At 43.4% G+C, this 17,830-nt stretch overlaps 1 protein-coding gene across 2 annotated transcripts in view; it reads right to left on the bottom strand.

Annotated features, from left to right (window-relative positions):
* CD99L2 (CD99 molecule like 2) overlaps positions 1–14,044 on the bottom strand; it is a 69,501-nt gene extending 55,457 nt beyond the window's left edge. The window contains exon 1 of one of the 2 annotated variants that reach the window (XM_075835870.1): positions 13,633–14,044. In XM_075835870.1, the coding sequence (XP_075691985.1) occupies positions 13,633–13,687 (55 nt within the window). In that variant the 5' untranslated portion in view covers positions 13,688–14,044. The remainder of the gene's footprint in view (positions 1–13,632) is intronic. The other variant, XM_075835871.1, reaches the window with a different exon arrangement.
* Positions 14,045–17,830: the final 3,786 nt, after the last annotated feature.

The following is a 17,830-nucleotide window of genomic DNA, read 5'->3' as shown; positions in this document are numbered from 1 at the left end:
AAAAAAAGTGTTACCTATGCTATTTATTACCACTTGGGCCCCATGCACACGACCGCAATTTTTATCCACAATTACGGATCTGTAATTGCAGATAAAAATACTGATACATTCATTTTTATGGGCTAGAGACACCTTCCCGTATATTTACGGATGTCTGTCCGGGCTGTAGAAATAACTCGCAAAGAATAGGACTTGTCCTATTTTTTGCATTTACGGACCGTGCCCCGATATTTTATAATCTGAGCACAGTCTGCAAATGCGGGTGAAAGTCCGTGGTCCGTCCGTAGAGTATTTATTGGCATTGATGTCTAGAAGGGCTTATTTACACGAGCGTGTTAAACGTCCATGGATCGGACGTTGAAACAGCGGCCGTCCCACGGACCTATTTAATTCAATGCGGCCGTTCACATAGCCGTTGTTTCAACGGACCGTATGAAGGGTCCGTGGGAAAATAGGACATGTCCATTCTTTTCGTGCATCACTCCATAGACTCAACTATGGGGGGGGGGGGGGGGGGATGTGTGACATTGCATCCCGCAGCGCTGAGCACAGATGCACCTCGGACGTGAAAAACTGCAGTTTTTCATGTCCGAGATGCGCAGCGCTCGTGTTAATCAGGCCTAATTGGTGTTGTCTATTTTACTGTTGTGCTTGTCATAAAGTATTTCAAAAAGTAATTAAATCTAATGTAAAATAAGTTCTCTTCTCTTATTTAGTATGCTATATTAGCATTTACTAGGGGTATTACTTTTGGTCATCAGATCACCCACCATTGATGGAGACTTGCCCTGCTCCCTAACTGCCCCGATCAGGAGCTGACAAGACTTAGAGAGAACATTAGTCATCAATATCAAAATCAGTGGGGGTCCAACTCCCAGCACCTCCAATTAATCAGCTGACTAAGGGTTCGTGGCAAAAATTGTCGGGGTCTCTTCATAGTTTACAAGTCACATCGCCGTACACTTTCATAGTGGCCGTGTCTTGGATTGCAGTTATCTGCAGCCCGGTCCCATTCACTTGAATGACAAGCCTGGTAAGCTATGAAAAGGCCACATCGGTCGTCAATGCGGCCCCTTCAGTCAGCTGATCGGTGGGGTTTCCAGGATTCGTATCCCCCACCGATCCAAAGAATAAGCCATCAATGCAAAAGTCCCTGAACACCTGTTTACGTCCGCTTATGATACCAGATTGAATAGGACTGAAATTTTTTTTTAAAGGTTCAGAGTAAAAAACAAAAATAAAAACCACACCACACACATTTTTGGTGCAGGACCTGGTGCCCATACAGAACTTACCAAGACTCCCATAGGAGTTGCGGTAAGAACTGATCAGAGTCAAAGAGGCACAGGGGTGTCTCAGCATCCAGACTTCCACTGATCAAAACAAGGACCCTTAAACCAATAATTGGCTGCTGCGGTCACATGCATGTCCCTGTGTCGATACGTCATCGATGCTGCAGGAAGTATAGACTGGCAGGAGACCAGGCAGCAGCGGGGGATCGGTGTGTCAAGTATGTTTTGTTCATCATTGTGAGCCGTTTAAAATAAATAAATATATATATATATATAAATTATGCACTCATGAGGCTAATTTTACTGTAAACATTATTTGGCTACAAAAGTGACCAAAAATCTATTTATCTATCAGTGATGCAATTTATGCAAGGCAAGTTAAAGTGTAATTCAATGGTGACATTAGAATCCGAAGCTAGCTACTTCCTTTCTAATCAGGTTTCTTTAAAAATGTTATATAGCTGGCAGCTTGGGACATAACTGTATAAGGTCTCTGTTCTATGGAGTAATAAAATGGAACCCTTAGATATACATGTGGCCCTACTGGACCTCTGTATGCCTCCAATTTCAGAAAGAGGTTCTCTTTTTCCCATTTTGTACAAATCTGACCAAAAGACACACAAAACGTGGTATGCTCCAACGCATGCCACATAAATACATCATTCTACCCCAGAAACATTGGCTTGAGGGAAGACTCACTAACATACGGATCACTATGGTGCAGTCATTGGCAATACTTTTTACATTTGTGCCAAACGACAGATGTGCATCCCATCAATAGACACCCAGCTTAGGTCATAGATCAAGTCAGAAGCCTAGTAAAATGGCCACCAATGGTGTATGGCCAGACAACAATAGATAGTAAGCCACTACTTTGGCCCATTGATAAAGTACTCGCTGTTGGAGAAACTCCACACAAGCCAATGTTCTTATTTGAGCAGGTTAAACACACTAATCTTGGGTAAGTAGTTATAACAATCATTGATTAAGTCTGTCATATACAATTACTGTGTTTAGATCGCATCTTACATCTTCATATTCCATCCCACTGAACTGCCACTGTAATTGTATTAAGGAACTTTATTATGATCACTGAATACATCTAAATTCCTTTTAATAAACTTTAATAGGGCTGGATATGTGGCAGATTTCTATAAATTCAAAATTATCGAAATATCATAGTAAAGTATATAAAACTCACTCTGTAAGGCTAAGAGGTTATTCACATGAACGGCATAATCCGTCGTGTGATGTATTTTTTTGTTTAACAGCCAACACACGGCTGCATTAGAACCAATGTACTTCTATAGGGCTATTCACATGGCCGTTTTTCTAATGGACCATGAAAAAAAATAGGACATGCCCTATTTTTCCCCTGTTTTCACAGATCCTTCAATAGACTCAAGTCTGAGGGATCTATGAAATATGGCCCTGAATGGATACAAAGTTTTTCACGGCCGATTTGAACCCATTCGTGTCAATAAGCCCTAAAACAAACCTATTATTTTATAAAATTATATTTTTCCCAAAAAATGAAAGCAAAATCTTTCCATTTAGACGTTTGTCTCAATTGATTCAGCTAGGCCTGTGGAATGCCACGCCCAGAAAGTCCCACTGTATAAAAAGAATTATATTAATAATATATACACACACACACACTTTATTACTGTATACAGAATAGCATAGTCCATGACACTAACACATACTTTTTATTTTTTGCGGTATACAGGCCCAACAAAAAGGTCAATAGGACACTCATTTGCCTCGATTGGGCAAACGGAGCCCTATGGATACGCCTAGTGGGTACGCCGGTAGCTTTTCCCAGAGCACACGTTACGCATAGAAAAACTGAGCAGGGCCTTAAAAGGGGTTATCCGGATTATTAAAATTCTTACATTCCATCTAGGTTGAGTAATCTACTACGCTATTCTACCCAGTAAAAAAACAAAAAAACAGAAAACTGACGGTTCCATGTTAGGCTGGGATCACACCGTTTTTTGCAGGCGGAAAATCTGCCTCAAAATTCTGTTTGGAATTTTGAGGCAGATTTTGCACGCCGATTTTCGTGCCGTTTTTCCCCCGTGGCCATTGAGTGATGCAGGCAAAAAAAACGCTACGAAACACGCTTTCTCTGCCACTCATTGATGTCAATGGGAGGTCAGAGACGTAAACGCACTAACATAGGGCATGTTGCTTCTTTTTCCCGCGAGACTGTTTTTCCGCTCACAGGAAAAAACGCCTCCCATTGAAATCAATGGGAGGCATTTTCGGACATTTTTTGGCACGGTTTCCGCATTAAAAAAAAAACTCAGTGTGAACTGGCCCTTAAAGTCATGTGATCCATTGGCTTCTGTTTTGGTCTAAACTCCTTTGCTATTTTTAAAGAAAATCAATTCTACAAAAATATTGTTTTGGTTATGAAAAAGTTAAAATGTGAAGTAGAACCAAAAGGAAAGCACAAATTTCTTCCCCACCAGGCAGGAGAATATAATCCCTGGTTTCTTGTCCCCACAGTATCCACAAACAGCTTAGATTAATATACATCTACGTGAAAAACAGATCCACTATCAACAAGGATTACAAGAGACGTGTCCCCTGAACAGGCAGACTGGTTATCATGGCACCAGGAGAACCCACTAAACGGATGTTTGGTCTCACACTGAACAACATTTTAGGTTGACAGCTAAAATAACTTTCTTTTCCTCTGTTACACATGAAATGTTAAATACTTTTGTGTCAAAGACAAAAGTATAATAGGTATGATACCTTTATTGGCTAACCATAAAAGTTCTATATGCGGCCTTCAGAGCGCAGAGGCTCCTTCTTCAGGCAGTTTACAAATGAATGACTTAGAAAAAAGCACAACATTTAGATGTTACACAAAGACAATTAGTACATGAAGTGATACATCATTAAGATAAGCCGGGGCAATAAAACGGAGGTTATAGGAGTGATGACTTAGGAGTTAAGGCATCTGGAGTCAGTCTGATGGGGGACGTGACGTGTGTCCATGTAGTGGCTCATAAATCCTGGTGTTAGATTGAGGCCTTTTCTAAGTCATTCATTTGTAAACTGCCTGAAGAAGGAGCCTCTGTGCTCTGAAAGCCGCATATAGAACTTCTATGGTTAGCCAATAAAAGGTATCATACCTATTATACTTTTGTCTTTTTTGACACAAAAGTATTTAACATTTCATATTGTCTCTGGCTAACACGGTACTACACTATTTTTTACTGTACTTCTGTTACACAGAAATCTACTCCCACATGCTGCCAGAAAAAGATAAGACTGTTCGGCTGCGGTCATACGGTACATTTTGTTGCAGAAATTTTTTGCAACTCAAAATAATTTCCATTCATCTGAACAGAACTTGCAGAAAACTATGCACCAAGAGTAACGTGCTTCACCTCATAACTGCACAACCAAAAACCGCCGGAGATTCGTGGTAAGACACATGTGGATTTTACAATTAGTTTTTCACAGCAATTAAAAAGCAGATAAAAATTGCAACAATGCAAAAAAAAAAAAGAAAAAAAGCCAAAAACTAGATTAACAGCCTGTGGAATACCAGTTTAAGGCCTCATGCACACTTCCATTGGCCATCGTACAGCCGTTAATGACGGATCTATGAAACACGGAACGCACGCGGATGCAGTCCGTTGTTTCATGGACCAAATCAATGACAAGGCCGAGACTGTTCCGTCAAAAATGGACAGGAGTAGGACCTGTCCTATTTTGGTCAGAACTGCCACAAGTCCATATCACATGAATGGATTTGTTTACTTTGAATGAAAAAAAGTTACATTTATGGGGTTAGTAAATAAATAGCATTCCGGATCTAAACGGCAAGTGTTTAACCCCTTCCCCCTGCTGGCATTCTGGGCCCTAATGTCCAAGCCATTTTTTACATTTTTCCATTGTCACATTCGAAGAGCTGTAACTTTTTTATTTTTGCGTCGGCATAGCTGTATAAGGTCTTGTTTTTTGCGGGACGACTTGCAGTTTTTATTGGTACCATTTGAGAGTAGATGCGACTTTTTGATCACTTTTTATCACATTTTTTTTAAAGAGGCTCTGTCACCAGATTTTGCAGCCCCTATCTGCTATTGCAGCAGATAGGCGCTGCAATGTAGATAACAGTAACGTTTTTATTTTTAAAAAACGAGCATTTTTGGCCAAGTTATGACCATTTTCGTATTTATGCAAATGAGGCTTGCAAAAGTACAACTGGGCGTGTTGAAAAGTAAAAGTACAACTGGGCGTGTATTATGTGCGTACATCGGGGCGTGTTTACTACTATTACTAGCTGGGCGTTGTGTATAGAAGTGTCATCCACTTCTCTTCACAACGCCCAGCTTCTGGCAGTGCAGCACTGTGACGTCACTCACAGGTCCTGCATCGTGTCGGCACCAGAGGCTACACTTGATTCTGCAGCAGCACCAGCGTTTGCAGGTAAGTAGCTACATCGACTTACCTGCAAACGCCGATGCTGCTGCAGAATCATCTGTAGCCTCTGGTGCCGACACGATGCAGGACCTGTGAGTGACGTCACAGTGCTGCACTGCCAGAAGCTGGGCGTTGTGAAGAGAAGTGGATGACACTTCTATACACAACGCCCAGCTAGTAATAGTAGTAAACACGCCCCGATGTACGCACATAATACACGCCCAGTTGTACTTTTACTTTTCAACACGCCCACTTGTACTTTTGCAAGCCTCATTTGCATAAATACGAAAATGGTCATAACTTGGCCAAAAATGCTCGTTTTTTAAAAATAAAAAAGTTACTGTAATCTACATTGCAGCGCCGATCTGCTGCAATAGCAGATAGGGGCTGCAAAATCTGGTGACAGAGCCTCTTTAAGTCAGGATTAACAGAAAAACAGCAATTTTTCCATTGTTTTTTATTTTATTTTTTACGGCGTTCACAGTGCGGGTTAAATAATGTTATAGATTTATAGTCGGGGTCGTTACGGACGCGGCGATGCCAAATATGTGTAACTTTTTTGCTTTATTGTAGTTTTTTTTAATAGTAAAGCAGTTTGTAAGGGGAAAAAGTGGGTTTTTCATTTTTTTTGTTTCACTTTTTTTTTTTTTATTAACTTTATTAAACTTTTTTACTAGTCCCACTAGGGGACTTCACTATCCTCCGATCGCTATTGTAATACACTGCAATACTTTTGTATTGCTGTGTATTACTGCCTGTCCGTTTAAAACGGACAGGCATCTGCTAGGTCATGCCTGCGGCATGATCTAGCAGGCATTCGCTCCAGGCAGACCTGGGGGTCTTTATTAGACCCCCGGCTGCCATAGAAGACACAGACACTCGGCGATTTTATCGCCGGGTGTCAGTGAGATGAGAGGGAGCTCCCTCCCTCTCTCCAAAACCATTCAGATGCGGTGCTCGCTATTGTGCACCGCATCTGAAGGGTTAAACGGGTGAGATCGATACTAATATCGATCTCACTCGGCAGAGCAGGGACGCTCCCAGCCCTCAGCTGCCTCTAGCAGCTGAGAGCAGGGAGATTTGACACTCCCTGCTCTGTTTACTTTATTCTACAGCAGCGCCGTAGAATAGCGGCGCTCTAGAATAAAGCCCACTAATGACCGCCGTAAAAAGGCATATCGGCGGTCATTAAGGGGTTAAATAGCCTTAAACCCGCATCATTTAATTGCAGATTTCAGTCGTTGAAATGCAAGGATTGAAAATGCGCGGCTAACTTTTGTACCAAAATAAAAAACAAAATACTTCCGTATAAGGGGGGAATTACACGAACGTGTATTGGGTCCGTGCGGGCCGCGTGGTTTTCACGCGCCACGCACAGACCAATACAAGTCTATGGGGCAGTACAGACAGTCCGTGCTTTTTGCGCAGCGTTTGTCAGCTGCGCAAAAAGCGCGACATGCTCAATATCTCCGCGTATTTCGCGCATCACGCACCTATTGAAGTCAATGGGTGCGTGAAAACCACGCAGGTCGCACAGAAGCACTTCCGTGCGAACCGACTGAAACAGCGCACGAGCTGTCAAAAGGATGAATGTAAACAGAAAAGCACCACGTGCTTTTCTGTTTCCAAACATCCAAACGGAGTGTCTTTGATATGAGCGAACCCGGACAACCGAACTTCACCGGGTTCGGCCGAACTCATTTTGGCCGAACCCGGCAAAAAAAATTCCGGTACGCGACGTCAGGAGATAGTCACTGTCCAGGGTGCTGAAAGAGTTAAACTGTTTCAGCACCCTGGACAGTGACTTCCGATCCCAATATACATGAACGTGTAAAAAAAAAAAAAAAAAAAAAAAAAAAAAAAAGAAGAAGAAATTCTGACTTACCGATAACTCCCGGCTTCTTCCTACAGTCTGACCTCCCGGGATGACAATTCAGTCCAAGTGACAGCTGCAGCCAAGCACAGGCCAAGCACAGGCTGCAGCGGTCACATGGACTGCCGCGTCATCCAGGGAGGTGGGGCCAGATGTCGAGAGGCACGTCACCAAGGCAACGGCCGGGAAGTTCTCGGTAAGTACGAACTTTTTCTTTTTTTTTAACAGGCTTCTCGATATTGTGATCGGCATTCACTGTCGAGGGTGCTGAAAGAGTTACTGCCGATCAGTTAACTCTTTCAGCACCCTGGACAGTGACTGACGTCGACTAGACTCATCTCTATGATGGCGGCTGCGCGAAAATCACACAGCCGTGCATCATACACGGATGACACACGCAGCTGTCAAGTGGTTTTTGCACGCGCAAAACGCAGCATTTTTTGCGCGCGCAAAAACGCAACGTTCGTCTGAATCTGCCCTAACAGTGTAGATTTTGGTACAGATTTTTAGACCAGTTTCACAGCTTATTACGCGATGTGGCAACATAGCCGTAACCTGGGATCACACATACAGTAGTAAATAAAAAAATGTAAAAAAAGAGGAGACTTAGGCAGAAATGTATTAAGCACTCATAGCACGGAAAAGTTGCACTTTGCACAAAACTTGGAATTTGTGCAAAAACTTTGCCACATTTTCATTTTTACGTCGCCTTTGCCTTTTTGTACAAAGTGGTTAGGACTTAACGTGAAGGACCGGGCCACCACAAGTATATTTCCCTTTTTTTGCACAGACGGCCAAAGATGCGCCTAATTTTTTAAAGAGGCGTGCATATTTTTATAAATTATGCACATCTTACTCAAGCGTGTTTGGGATGAGGACTGGCGTATGAAACACCAGTATTAATAAATTCCCCTCAGTTTCTTTTAGGCTGGATTTGCACGTCAATGTGATGTTTTTTTGAGCCAAAGCCAGGAGTCGATACAAAAAAGTAAGGAAAAGCATAGAGTGAAAACTAAACCCTCTGTTTTGCATCCACTACTAGTTTTAGCTAAAAAAAAAACTGCATCAAAAAGATGCATATGGGGAACCATCCTAATACACGTTGTGATCAAAAATGTGTTTTTTTGCTGTGACGTGTGAACCCGGCCTTATACAGTGATTAAGACTGATTTACATAAAACCAGAAAGCCATAGGATATATCTCAAAACACGCGCCTAGAAGGGGTCACCTGGGCCGTTTCAAAATGGACAGCAGGACGTAAAATGGAACGCTGTGCCAGATCCATTGTACGGCGGATACCACAGGTGTCTGACTCCATTGATTTATTGTATCTACTGCTATTTTTCACAGCAAATATGACAGAACCTGCAGCGGAGCCGCTGACAGATTTACTTCTTTGCCAGGCTTCAGAAAATGCAATATCTAAAAAAAAATAAAACTAAAAAGTCACAAGAAAAATCCCAAATAGGTAAAAAAAAAATATATATATATACATCTCTACTCTAAAATTGTGTCACTTTGATACATGTGGGCCACAGAGTTGGTCAAAAAATACACAATAGGACAGGTAATATAGTAAGTCTATGGAAACGCAGTGAACTCTCCAGATTATGAAGATCCCATCCTAACATAATTCCACAATCCCAGATCTGAAACCATAGCCGCAGATAGACTGATACGGTTACTACATAATCCCAATGCTATTCAGTCACTGAAGGATCAGGGATCTTGCTTGCAGAGAACAAAACAAATGTTGATGCAACACATTTCTCCGTACGTGGAAACAATAATGAAATGTCACAAGGCCCTCGTAGTTGTGTCCGACACCCACACTGAACTCCGTCATAACCGAGGGAATGTGATCAGCCAAGTGATAGGCAATGAGGGTACGTTCACACGCAGTGAGAAAAAACCATCGCAAAATACGGAGCTGTTTTCAAGAAAAAACAGCTCCTGATTTTCAGACGTTTTTTGTGGCACTCTTTTCACCAGTCTGGTAAATGGCTGCAAAAATGTCCCAAGAAGTGTTCGGCACTCCTTTTTCGCAGCCGTTTTTTTACGCGTAAAAAAAGTTCGCGAAAAACGCTCCGTCAGAACGCCGCTTCCGATAGTTCGGACGTTTTTCGGCCATTTACAGCCCGAAAATAGGCCGTGTGAATATACCCTATGGGTATGTTCACACGGCAACGCCAATTACGTCTGAAATTACGGAGCGGTTTTCAGGCAAAAACAGCATCTGAATTTCAGACACTTTGACAAGTGCACGTGTTTTTCGCTGCGTCTTTTACGGACGTAAATGGAGCTGGTTTTCATTGGAGTCAATGAAAAACGGCTCCAATTACGTCCCAAGAAGTGACATGCACTTCTTTGAGGCGGGCGTAAAGTAAAGCAGTAAAACGCCTGAATTACGTCTGTGAATAGGGCGTGTGAACATACCCTAAGGCTGGGATCCCACAGTGCAGATTAGCTGCAGATTTTGCACGTATTTTTTTAGGCTAAAACCAGAATTGGACCCAGGAGAGCAGACCTATAAGGCCTTTATATATTTCTTCCATCTAGGTTCCGTTCCGTGTATTTATTTAAAAAAAAAATACATGCACAATCTGCATGGTGGGTACCCAGCCTAGAGGTCCAGTTACACGTTGCAGTTTGAACCGGATCGAAAATCCGCACCCAAAAATCACATCCATTTTTTAGCACAATTTAATGCGTTTTTCAATGCGGTTGCGATAAAAAAAACAAAAAAAAAACATGTGAACACATCCTGAGGTTATAATGACACGTGGCAACTTCCCATGCATTATTCAGATATATGGGAGAAATTTTCACCCGCAGCAATCTGCTGCATGTGAACCCACCATGGGCACATTCACACAGTTTGCTGCAAGCAAAGTCCTCCTACTACGGTAAGACCCCCAAATAATGTCTAGATCGAAGGGACTATGGCACTTGGTTAATCACAGTGACCGTTCTCTATTGTTTTGTTTAAAACACCACTTTTCCAAGGGTACTTTCCGCAATGGTGTCCGTTTTTTTGCTGTGATTTACATAAATGCAGCAGAACCGCTACATTTTTGCAAAAATAAAATAGGTACATGAAAATGCACCCTTATGATTCCAACTGACCCATTCCTAACCCAAAAGTTAGGGTATGTTCACACGCAGTGGTTTCAGGCGTATTTCGTGGCATTTATGCCTCGAAAAACACGTGAAAAAAAAACGGAAGCTGAACGCCTACAAACATCTGCCCATTGAAATCAATGGGAAAAACAGCATTATATGGGGCGTCTTTTTATGCTTCGGTTTTAAAAACGGCGCGTAAAAGGACGCTCCATAAAAAGAAGTAGCATGTCACTTCTGGAGGCGTTTTTTGGAGCGGATTTTCCCATTGAACACTATGAAAAACGCCTCAAGAGAAGCTCCAAATTCATTTTCAGCTTCAAAAACGCCTGAAAATCAGAGGCTGTTTTTCCTTGAAAACAGCTCCGTATTTTCAGATGTTTTTTGCCAAGCGTGTGAACATACCCTTAGGGCCTGTTCACACTTATCAAAAACCGACCAAAAATGTATCCCATTGATTTCAAATGGGAGGTGGGGGCGGTTCTCTCCCGCGAGCGGTAAATCCGCCTCGTGGGAGAAAGAAGGGACATGCCCTATCTTCGCGCATTTACGCCTCTGACCTCCCATTGACATAAATGGGAGGCAGAGAAAGCGTATTTCGCAGAGTTTTTTGCCCGTAGCACTCAATGGGTGTGAGCTAAAAACGCTGCGAAAATCGCGGCAAACGACATGCAGGAAGGACAAAATCTGCCTCAAAATCCCAAACTGAATTTTGAGGCAGAATTTTCCTCCTGCAAAAAACTCAGTGTGAACGAGACGGCCTAGCTTTTATGCAGCGTATCTGTCTTGTGGGAACCCGTCCTAAGAGTCTGTTCACACGTTGCGTAAATAGTGCAGTTTTTCCACAACGGAATTAGTTACGGAAAATCGCCAGCAAATACAGTAGCAGCAAAGTGGATGAGAAAACAAATCTCCTCTACACGCTGCGTAAATACAGAGCGGAAAAACCGTTCAGAAATTGACCTATGGTGCGGAATTTTATTCCGCAGCATGTGAATTGTATTTGCGTAAACGCTGCTTATTTGTTGCAGGATTTCCCTATTGAATTCAATTGGAAAGCAAATCCAGCAACAAATAGCAGTTGCGTTTTTTTGCGGCGGGTTCGCAGCAATTCCAAAAAAACACAACTCAAAAAACACTCATGCTTACCAGGAGTCTGTGTTCCTCTCTCCAGCCAAGCCTCCTGTGATGACGCTTCAATCCCATGTCGCCGCTACTGCAGCGGTCTCTTGGGATGAAACGTCATCCCAAGAGGCCAGCCTGCTAGTGCTGCAGCAGACATTCTGGGCGAAAAACTGCACCACAGTTTGGTGCACTTTTTCGCCCGGAATTCCCTGCGGCTCACAGGGCGGATACGCTGCTTGGTATTTTTATAGAAAAACGGAAAGACAAACCACAAAGGCAACAGACTAACAATGCGAACAGCATTATACAGCCACAATAATATAGATGAATAATGCTAAGGCTCTGTTCACATCTGCGTTAGGGTTTTCTGTTCTGCTCTGTCATAGGAATAGAACAAAAAACAAAGCCGCCAGATTCATTGCATGACAGAAACCAACGGCACCTTAAGGAACACTGACTTTAATTGGTTGTGTATGGCTAATCTGTCCGTGAAAATTGGCAGAATCTGAACAGAGCCTAAGTAAACATAAAATACTTCATTGCTTCGAGTCCCGCGAAGGGTAAATTCACAACACATCAGGTGTTAACATTTGGCGCGGTATACTCTTTGGCATACGTTTGGCCATATCGGCATATTGGTTGGGAAAGTCAGCGCCAACTGTATTGAAAAGCACAGTTGAATGCGTGTTTTAAATTCAATTGTATAAAAAGGAAAATGTATATGGCAGTCTAAGACGAACGTATGCATCTGTATAGGCACACTGCTACATACGTCTGGCAATACGTTCAGCAGGACCGTGTGAAACTGTCCCGCCAAACACCGAACGCGGTGCACCTTTAGCGAAGGAGGACAACAAAAGGCCGGGCCCATTGGAGAAGCGGCGGACGGCAAAAGGCCGGGCCCATTGGAGAAGCGGCGGACGGCAAAAGGCCGGGCCCATTGGAGACGGCAGACAATATGGGCCGAAAGCCTTTTGTCATACAAGAACTGAATGCATCAGCCAGACTGATCTAAAAAAACAAAACAAAAAAACATTGGCATTTCTTCTGACTTGGTCCTTTATGTTCATCATACGCTAGAAAATTACACTGCTCTACAAACCAGTTTTGGAGAACCTGCAGAAACCAGTCAGCCACGCCGGTGAATATATGTGCACCCTATGAGCCACGCCGGTGAATATATGTGCACCCTATGAGCCACGCCGGTGAATATATGTGCACCCTATGAGCCACGCCGGTGAATATATGTGCACCCTATGAGCCACGCCGGTGAATATATGTGCACCCTATGAGCCACGCCGGTGAATATATGTGCACCCTATGAGCCACGCCGGTGAATATATGTGCACGCTATGAGCCACGCCGGTGAATATATGCACGCTATGAGCCACGCAGGTGAATATATGTGCACCCTATGAGCCACGCCGGTGAATATATGTGCACCCTATGAGCCACGCCGGTGAATATATGTGCACCCTATGAGCCACGCCGGTGAATATATGCACGCTATGAGCCACGCAGGTGAATATATGTGCACCCTTATCAGCCACACGGGTGAATATACGTGCACCCATTTAAAATATGCTAGCGAATACATGATGTGCTCATAAAGTATATCAGAATATGTTTTCCCCTATAAAATATATGCATCCCATGTAATAAGCTGGAGTATACATGCACCTATAGAACAATACACAGAGCCCCATCACAGCATCAGTATATAAGTACAGGCCATTGTGTTCTCTGTATAAGCGTAGATATAGAGCGCCACTTACCCCTCGATGCCAAAGCCACCACGGCGAGGACCAGGGTTACACTGAACGGAGCCATCCTAATACGGCTCCTATGGGACGGTCGCGCAGGGAGACCGTAGAGTCGCGCACGGTATGCAGAGGGTACACCCAGCCGCGGCCGCAGGGCAGACACTGACAGCTGCGCTGTGATTCTCTCCGGCGGCGGGAGGGGGAGCTCTCAGACCCCGCCCAGCGCTGACAGGAGGATGATGAACGCTACGAATAACCTGCACTGCATTGCCCCCTCACATAAGCCGAGGGGCCGTACACTATGCAGGAGACACCCCGGGGTCATAGAGCCCGTGCATTACACCAATGCATGACATGGAGACGCCCTTTAAATCCTCCGAGACATTGCACACTGTTATAACGGGACACGTGTATGTAGTGGGCGAGCTGACCGTCCTGGCTGGCAACTGCTGGAGGGGACATTTATACCAGCTACTCAAATCCCCCACCCATGTGTCATCTATAAATAATGCTGCCACGAGTGACCGGAGGCCAGATTCACATGTCTGCTCTGAAGACGGATTTTCCTATGATTATCCTGAATTTAGTTTGGAGTAAATCAGGGAATTACACAAGAAGCAATTCCTTAGTATACGATTCCCTAAGATTACTCCTTCTATGAGCGACTACAAATTTCAGCGATTTTACGATTTTCAGCGATTTTTTTTATCATCATACTTTGCGGTTGCTGTAGAACAGTTGGATATTATGCATTATTGCTGCTAATAGAAATAAAAACGTGTTTTAAAAGCGTTAGATTATCTAGCGACGTGTTATGTCGCAGTTCAATACTCTAATATTGCTAATATTACCCTATGGGAGTTGCATGAAATAAAATTGGAGGACATGGTCTGATTTATTGCAATCTGAAATTGTGGTCACCCGTAACATCATGTACACTCATCTAACACCATCATAATGATCATGTGAAATATAGTGGAGCCGGAGCCTAAACATGAATATACACACAGCGACATTGTACAGATACACTATATGGAGAAAAGTATTGGGACGCACCTGTTAATCATTGAATTCAGGTGTTTTATTCAGTCTCATTGCCACAGGTGTGTAAAATCCGGCACCAGCCATGCAGTCGCCTTTACAAACACTTGTGAAAGAATGGGTCGTTCTAAAGAGATCACTGAATTCCAGCGTGGTCCTGTAATAGGATGCACCCGCTGCTACAAGTCCCTTTGCAAAATTTACACCCTGTGAGTAATATTATTGCTGATGGGAGGGTTTAGGAACCACAGTGGCAGACCACGTAAAGTAACAGAGTAGGGTCGCCGAGTGCTAAGGCGCATAGTGTATAAAAGTCGCCAATGCTCTGCTGATTTACTACTGTGTTGTAAACCTCCTCTGACATTAACATCCGCACAAAAACTGTGCACTGGGAGCTTCATGGCATGGGTTTCCATTGCTGAGCAGCTGCATACAAGCCTTAAATAACTAAGGACTCATGCACACAGATGTGCCCGTAATCACGGCCCGAGATTGTGGGCAGGGCCGACGCCCGCGAGCCGCATTTTCGTGCAATGCTCCCATACAAAGTATGGGAGCACGGCCTGTAAAATAAGAAAAGTATGACATGCGCCATAATTCCCGGCACGATTCAACGGCACGAACACCTATCCGTAGCAATACGGAAAGGTGTTTGCGGCCAATAGAAGCGGGTGGGTCCATAATTACGGACCATATTATGGTCCGCAATTACGGAGATTTTTCACGGTCGTGTGCATGGGGCCTAAGCACAATGCCAAATGTCAGATGGAGTGGTGTAAAGCACGCCGCCACTGGACTATGGAGCAGTGGAAACATGTTCTGTGGAGTGATGAATCACACTTCTCTATCTGGCAGTCCGATGGAAGAGTCTGGGATTGGCGAATGCCAGGAAAACATTGACTGTATTCTGCCAAATGTAAAGTTTGGTGGAGGAGGGATAATGCTTTGGGGCTATTTTTCAGGTGTTGGCCTAGGCCCCTTAGATGCAGTAAAGGGAAATCTTAATGCTTTAGCAGACCAAGACATTTTGGACAATTGTAGCTTCCACCTTTGTGGGAACAGTTCAGGGTTTGGCCATTTCCTGTTCCAGCATGACTGTGTCCCAGTGCACAAAGTAAGGTCCATAAAGACACGGTTGGGTGACTTTGGTGTGGAAGAACTTGGCTGGCCTGGACAGAGCCTCGTTCTCAACCCCATTCAACACCTTTGGGATGAACTAGAACAGAGATTGTGAGCCGGGCCCTCTCCTCCAACATCAGTGTCTGACCTCACAAATACTCTTCTGGGTTAATGGGCAAAAATTCCCACAGACACACTCCAAATCTTATAGAAAGCCTTCCCAGAAGAGTGGAAGCTGTTGTAGATTCAAATGGGGGACCATATTAATGCCTGTGGATTTAGAATGAAATGTCATAAAAACTCCTGTAGGTGTAATGTGTGGGTGTCCCAATACTTTTGTCCATATAGTGTATCACATTGCCGCTTTCTTGCAATGAGCGCAGATTTCTCAATGCTGTTACACCAGTTTTCTTGCGTTGTTGCATTGCAAACAATGAGGCTCAGGCTACATGCTATATTTTTTAAGCCCCCCCACCACTTTTTCTGACAGACTTTTTTGCTCCAGAAAGGGAAATCTGCTGTAAGTTATAGTAAATTTGTCAGCCCGCAGTTGGCCCTGCCCCTTCTGCTAAGCCACTCCCCCCTTCTTTGAAAAGTAGCTGAAAAAACTAAATTTATAAAAAAAATTGCACAAATTGCGGCTTTTCTACGCTAGAAAACTAGCTTAGATTATTTAATAAATTCCCCTCTTCGAATTGTATATACATATTTATCATCCATGGACACACTATCAGAAGTCACTGACATTCCTTTACCTTTCAGGTGGCTTTTCAGAATAATCTGTCATATTTGTGTACATGAGGAATAACAATATTTCTGGCCATTATATGACTTGTATTCTGCATTATTTAGCAGTTTATTTTCTGCAGGCTCTTTATCTATTTCTCAGTTGTCTCTGAGCTAGTGAGCCTAAGGGTATGTTCACACGCAGTGACCAAAAAATCGGAAAATACGGAGCTCCTGATTTTCAGACGTTTTTGTAACTACTCGCGTTTTTCGCGGCGTATTTTACATATGTTTTTCAATGGAGTCAATGAAAAACGGTTCCAAAAACGTCCCAAGAAGTGACATGCACTTCTTTTTTGCAGGCGTCTTTTTACGCGCCATATTTTGACAGCGACGCCTAAAATTACACCTCGTGGGAACAGAACACCGTAAAACCCATTGAAAGCAATGGGCAGATATTTGTAATGGAGCCGTTTTTTCAGGCGTAATTCGAGGCGTAAATTCGAGGCCCGAATTACGTCTGAAAACACTGCGTGTGAACATACCCTAACTGCTATGTCTTCTACACACTGCACACAGTGAAGAACATGCTCTCTTTATAGCACACCCTCAGAAGCAGCAGCAACATGGAGGAGATTATACAGCGGGGTCTGAGATATAACTCTTCGGGTATGTGCACACGTCAACTGCATTTACGTCTGAAATTACGGAGCTGTTTTCAGGAGAAAACAGCTCCGTAATTTCAGACGTAATTGCTCGTACTCGCATTTTGCGAGGCGTCATTGACGGCCGTAATTTAGAGCTGTTCTTCATTGAATTCAATGAAAAACGGCTCAAATTACGTCCAAAGTAATGTCCTGCACTTCTTTGACGAGGCAGTCATTTTACGCGTCGTCGTTTGACAGCTGTCAAACGACGACGCGTAAATTACAGGTCGTCTGCACAGTACGTCGGCAAACCCATTCAAATGAATGGGCAGATGTTTGCCGACGTATTGGAGCCGTATTTTCAGGCGTAAATCGAGGCATAATACGCCTCGTTTACGCCTGAAAATAGGTCGTGTGAACCCAGCCTTACTAGAAGCTGCTGCAGCATCTGTGTGTCTCTCTGCCTCTCTCACACTCTGCTCTCCCCTCTTCCCCTCTCTATAAACATCTATAGGGAACAAGTGAGCTGATAATCCCTCTGGTCTCTCAAGATGGGTTTTAGCAGTGAATTGAGAGTGAATGAGCAGTGCAGGAGGCAGAGGGGGAGAAGTGGCTGATAAATTGAAAATGGCATTTATCTCTAATAAGATATATTAGAAAGTTTCTTATATTTGCTT

The sequence above is a fragment of the Rhinoderma darwinii genome, chromosome 8 (assembly GCF_050947455.1).
Source record: "Rhinoderma darwinii isolate aRhiDar2 chromosome 8, aRhiDar2.hap1, whole genome shotgun sequence".
Taxonomy (NCBI): domain Eukaryota; kingdom Metazoa; phylum Chordata; class Amphibia; order Anura; family Rhinodermatidae; genus Rhinoderma; species Rhinoderma darwinii.
The sequence above is the reverse complement of the archived record's forward strand: the minus strand, read 5'-3'. Positions and strand labels throughout refer to the sequence as shown.